General features: G+C 33.9%; 1 protein-coding gene across 1 annotated transcript; it reads left to right on the plus strand.

Moving 5' to 3' along the window:
- The first annotated feature begins 1146 nt into the window (after positions 1-1146).
- On the plus strand, positions 1147-2956 carry LOC107757930 (C-C motif chemokine 25-like). The gene is made up of 4 exons (XM_016575536.1): positions 1147-1246; positions 1371-1460; positions 2124-2238; positions 2404-2956. The coding sequence occupies exons 2-4, from the start codon at positions 1376-1378 to the stop codon at positions 2486-2488; spliced, it is 285 nt and encodes a 94-aa protein (XP_016431022.1). The 5' UTR covers positions 1147-1246; positions 1371-1375; the 3' UTR covers positions 2489-2956.
- The last annotated feature ends 3025 nt before the right edge of the window (positions 2957-5981 follow it).

The raw sequence follows: 5981 nt of genomic DNA on the forward strand, positions 1-5981 counted from the left end.
CATGAAGAAATAAAATATGCAAATATCCTTTTTGTAGTGTAGTAAGCTCAAAGCTCTACTTCTGCAGAATTCAAGAAACATTGGGAGAACTTTCTTGTGACAAGACAACAACAAAGAAAAGTTTACAATTATATGAAATGAATCAAGAAAACAGTTCTCCATATGGGACTATTTAACATTCCAGCCGTCAGTTTTGATGGGAAACATAAAATGTTGTTCCCTGAAGAGACTGAAGTGTCTTCTAACATGCTTTGAAAGCAAACGTGGAGTTCGCTTTGCTAGTAGCGAATTATTATTATTATTTTTTAAAGAAATCTGACCCTTGCTTTACTGCCCTTCATCAGAAGTCGAATTTCATATGAAACACTTTTTTTTTTTTTTGCAGAATTCCAGCCTGGAAGTGTCAGTAACAAGTAAAATGCACCAGAAGATGAGGATCTCCTGGTGAAATGCTGTTTATTAAAATGGAGTTCCCCTTCATGAGGCAGAACTGCTGCTGCTGGCACACCATGAGTCCTGCTGATAAAGACCTGCAAAGATCACTGTCACAACAGCAAAGACATGTGCATCTCTTCCTAAAGACGCTGCCGAAATGCTGCGGTTTAGGTCAGATTCGGGTCAGGTCAAGGCCGAGATGAACCGAGACAGTTAATGGACATCAGAGTTGAGATATCCATTAGGGAGAAAGAAATTCAGTGACATAAACGCACAACATGCACCGCTGGACATTTTCAAAAGTTTAGGGGAATCTTGTTGCACAATATTGCATTTCATATGTTTGTATTGGCACACAGGCTATAAAAAGTCCTAAAGCACATGTTTATGGGGGGAAAGGATTTGGCAAAGATGTTGTATTGTGCAATGTTAAGCAGGGGCGAGAAATGGGGGCTGTAAAAAAAAAACTCCAGACTCCCAGTGGTTACATCCCCCATGCTGAAACATCTCTCTGCTGACCAAATATAGAGGTTTGACATATTAGAGATATCGCATCAGGCATCCTGTTTATGTTTGTAATGTGGGAATTCTTAATTCAATTGCGATTTGTCAAAACAACAAATTCGATCGACGGGATCCACGTTTATTAACATCTTCTAATACAACAGAATGTAAAATCTAGGCAAAATGTGACGGGGGGGGCGTGACAGAGTCTCAGGTTTTGTTGCTATAAAAGTGTTAACGAAACAGAGGAGGAGATAAGAGCAGCTGTTGCCGTGAAGAAAACTTCCTTCTTCTGAGAATCTCTGAGGTAAAGATGAGACCTGCAGTCTATAGCCATTATTCAGCACTTTAGAGCCACAGGTTTTTGGTTAGTGGATGCACATAATAAAATCAAAAATGTGCACTAAATAAGTCCTTGTCTTTTCTTGCAGCTTTTATGGAAACACAGCATTCAGCCATGAAGTTTCAAATCCTGTTTTTTCTCCTGCTGCTGACTTGCATGTATCCCAGTGTGGCACAAGGTAAGAATTTAGTTCATTACGTGAGATGACTTTTATTATGCATTAATAATGTGATATTAATGATGTAAAATTAAATATATAATTGCTTTAAATATAACATTGTAATTTTGCACATTTCTGCAAATGTCCATTTTAGATTTTAGACAGTTTTTAAAACATTATTTTTTTTTTTTGTTATTCAATGCAAGGGTTTAATGGGATTTAAGTAAAAATTATATATGAAGAAGTATGAAGTATGCATATACACTGAAAAAAAAAAAAACTTAAAATGGTAGCATCTTAACTGGTTTTATTCAAGCCAAAAATATTTTAATGTCACTGATTTAGCTTAAATACACTAATTTATACCATCAAACTAACTTCTATGGGTTAAATCAGGCAAAAAATAGCTAACAGTGGCAGGTTACCACTTTTTACAGCGTAAAAAGATACACGGTAAAAATTTATTAATTTTTTTTTCACGTTGTAAAACATAAGGAATGGATGGAGGAGACAGTTAATCTATTGGAGTGCATTTTACAAGAAAATACTACTTTAGTCTTTCTACTTCAAAATTTTACGTTTAAGTCAATGTGTTCTACACACATTTTTTTTTTCAGTGTAGATAGATAGATAGATAGATAGATAGATAGATGACTAAATATAATTTTGATTTATTTTCAGGTTCCTATGAAAACTGCTGTTTGAATTATGCAAAAGTAAAGAAGAGCATCAGGAGACATATCGTGAGTTACAGAATGCAGGAAACAGATGGAGGGTGTAACATTCCTGCTGTTGTGTGAGTACAACATGTAACACTTCAACACAATCACATGGAAAGCTGGAATTCATTTTACCAGTAATACATGGTTGTCCCATACAGCAATTACGCAGCAGATTAACAGCCACGGTTGTAGAATTATCTATGTCTTTTTCTCATTTTCCTTTTCTGGTCTCCAATCAGCTTCAAGCTGAAGAAGTCAAAGACAATCTGTGTTGATCCAAGACTATCCTGGGTACAACAAGTGGTACAGAAAATGAAAGAGTAAAATGCAGACACTATGTAGTGTACGAGTTTCAGAGGCAGCTTTGATCACGCCACTGCAGACCAAATACAAATGTTTATATCACCAACACACTAATGTAACAATGTGTAGTTTATACCACTATCAATCCTGCTGATTCATATTTTCTCCACCTATGAATTACTATCTTCATGCAGAGGTTCATAATGAACTGTATTGTATGGTCTGCTTCTGTTCATTGTATTAGAACAATATGAATGTACAAACTGTGAATGTTTGCTCTATTTGTCTACATGCTTCATAATGATCTTTTATATGTATATATAAATATATTTCTTTTTTTATGTTTTACTTCATATAACCTGTAACCAGCATAGCCTGTGACTGTGTGTGTGTGTGTGTGTGTGTGTGTGTGATTGAGTGGATAAGAGGGCAGTATGTATACATTTAAAGCATTTTTTTATAATAAAGTGTTGCAATTGTGCATTTAAATTGTCATGTCTTTTTCGTTTGTGTGTTAAACCCATCTGAAGTATTATGACAATGATCTAGCAACTAATATCAATTAATAAGTTGTTTTATGTAATACAATTAAATACAAATTATTATTATTATTTTATTATCGGTTATTTAAAAAATTAAGACACTGCTTAATTTAGCCTTTAAATTAGATTTTAATTGCCTATGAGTAAAGCTTGGAAGTAAAACAAGTTTGTCTTTCATTACCCTTCCTAAGAAAATACATTTCTCCTGTTGGTTCAATGCCATTGAGCATGTGTTTGTTCTTGCTTAAGCTCTTTGTGGTTGATTTAGGGGATTCTTATCTCTGTATCTTTCATATGCCAAAGTATCAGCGTGAGGTGTGACAGGTGATGCCTAAACTTGCTGGGGTGAGATAAATTACTGAGCCGAGTTTCTCCATTTCATGCCAAATGCCTGCGATTCAAATACTCTCGTTCTAAACCTGTCATCGCCTCCATTTAATCTTGCTGTGAGGGTGAAATCTTACTTGTTAAAACATAATGCATTTCACTTAAGAATTTCGCCTTTGTTCAAGGATACTATTAAATTCCAATTCCACACGTGACGAGACGGTACAAGTGATCTAAAATCATGTTATGTTTAAAGGAAGAATTCATGCAAAAATTAAACCCTTGTGGACAATAAGGGCACTTAATTGTATTGAATGTGCACTTGTAGTGTACTTAAAAAAAAAAAAAAAACTGTACTTAATATATTAATAAAATAAAAGGTCACTTAAGTACTTAAAGAGAGTAAACTTTCATGACTGTTTCTTACAATTAAGTACGCTTTTTAAAAGTGCACTTTGTAATAATGCCAAATGAAAAGTTTCACTTTGTAGTAAATTTTAAATCATTAACAATCTTTTGTCTTGCTTTAAAGTAGCACAATTATATATAAAGACTGATATGCTATATATACAGTATATATATACACCAAGGCAAATGTATTGAAAAGTATATAACTGAACTGTGTGTTATTCAAAATTACATTTAAGGTTAATATATTTTGTGCTAAATTGTAATGTCATCATTACAAATGTGTAATTGCAAATATATTTAAATACATGACATACAATTTTCAATATTACAGTTTAGGTTACCATTAATGCTTGCCATATATTCTGCAGTATTGTTTAAAGCCAACAGAAGTAACTGTGAAATTACATAATGTACTTCATAAGTCCTACTTAAGTGGGTCAAAAACTGCATTGGATCTAGATTTAAACTATAATACATTTTCATTTAATTGCAAGTTACGTGCAATTACTATAAGTGTCTGAAAACATTCAGTTCACACTTAAGTATATTTGTGTCATTATTTGCTCATCCATATTGTTTTACCTCCATATGACTTTCTGATGTGGGAAACAAAGTTATTTATTTTCTAAAAGCCCCCCCCCTCATTTAAACTTTAAAGTTTTTGGCTACTAGCCCACATCTGTTTTGACATTTTACGCAAATCCTTCTGTGCCAATGTTGGCAATAAAGTTGATTGTGCCTGGAAATGAAAAGAAGAAAAGAAACGAAAGTGTCTTGAGTTAGTGTGTGAGTGCAAAAGTCATGCACTGTAACTTTGATAGTACAGTCATAACACGAAGAGAATGATAAATAATGTTGACGTAGTTCCAAATATGAATGACTTTATTTCTTCTGTGGAGCACAAAAGATAAAAAAATTGAAATAAAAAAAAACATAATAGGGTCCAAACAACATTGGGACTGAGACTTTTTCATCATCAGCATCTTCTTTCATTTACACAGAAGAAAGAAAGTCAGGTTTGGAACGACAGGAGGATGAACAATTGATGACAGAATTAGTATTGGGTGAACTATCTCTTTAAGCTAGTCTAAAACATTTTCAGCTGTGCTTTTCTCACTCTTTTTTTCATTGTGATCTTTCATGCACACATGTAATTAATTGTTATGTTTGGTCCGTAATTAGATGGCCCCATAAAATGTATAACTACGATTAATCAGAAAGGCAATTAATCAGCCGCCCATGAGCATGTTACGCTCAGTCATCCAAGACTGCTGATTTTGGCTTAAGAAATATTTTAGAATCTTTGAAATTAGTCTCAGATTGCATAATTGCAGTGTATGCCAGACTGGTTGTACATTTCGATCTGTTCCTCACACAAAGCTACCATATGGCTTAAGAGGACTTATAATATATAGTCTTCATCCATAGTGTAAAACAGAGTTGCATGGACTTGCTATGGAACTTTAATGTTGCTTGTTATGTTTTTGTTTTTTTTGGAGCTTTAGAGTACCTTGTCACCATAAGCTTTTATTGTATAGAAAATATCATTTTTATTTTAATAATTTTGATACTTGTAAGCCTGTGGTCAGTGTGTGCTTTTGTATTAAGGAAAAGAGTTATGTAGCGTTTGGACCAATTAGACACACAATTATTCATTATATTTAATGAATAATCCGGCAAATCCCTTACGCCAAAAAAAAAAGAAAGAAGCAAACTATGTGTTAGAGTTCTGTGAACAACCCCCGAAGAGCAACTAACACCCCAAAAAAGGCAGAACAGGCCTGGTTACCATGGCAAGCAAAGACAGATCATCAGATAACACTGGTTTTATTGCTCAAAGTAATGCAGGCTGAGCAACTCTCACTCCAAAGGAAAGTACATTTCATTAATTCATATTCGATTTCAGTCAGACCTTTCTATGAATGAAATCCATATCCCCAGGTCATTGTGTGTATTATTACTGTTCCTGTATATTGTGTTTTGTATAGTATACTGTTTTATGCATGCCTTATGATAGAATCACTAGTTAAAGTGGTTATATGATGTTGCTAAAAAGAACATTATTTGGTGTATTTGGTGTAATGCAATGGGTTTATGTGGTTTAAGGTTCAAAAAACACATTATTTTCCAAATACTGTACATTATTGTTGCTCCTCTATGCCCCGCCTTTCTGAAACACGTCAATTTTTACAAAGCTCATCGTTCTGAAAAGCGAGGTGTGCTCTGATTGGCCA

Source organism: Sinocyclocheilus rhinocerous, unplaced genomic scaffold (assembly GCF_001515625.1).
Source record: "Sinocyclocheilus rhinocerous isolate Xijiao unplaced genomic scaffold, SAMN03320098_v1.1 scaffold324, whole genome shotgun sequence".
Lineage (NCBI taxonomy): Eukaryota > Metazoa > Chordata > Actinopteri > Cypriniformes > Cyprinidae > Sinocyclocheilus > Sinocyclocheilus rhinocerous.

Bases quoted from the DNA above. Each gene is read 5' to 3' on its own strand.
- LOC107757930 (XM_016575536.1), top strand. From the start codon at position 1,376: ATGGAAACACAGCATTCAGCCATGAAGTTTCAAATCCTGTTTTTTCTC. The intron at 1,461-2,123 runs GTAAGAATTTAG...ATTTATTTTCAG, and splicing joins GTATCCCAGTGTGGCACAAG to GTTCCTATGAAAACTGCTGT. The intron at 2,239-2,403 runs GTGAGTACAACA...GTCTCCAATCAG, and splicing joins TGTAACATTCCTGCTGTTGT to CTTCAAGCTGAAGAAGTCAA.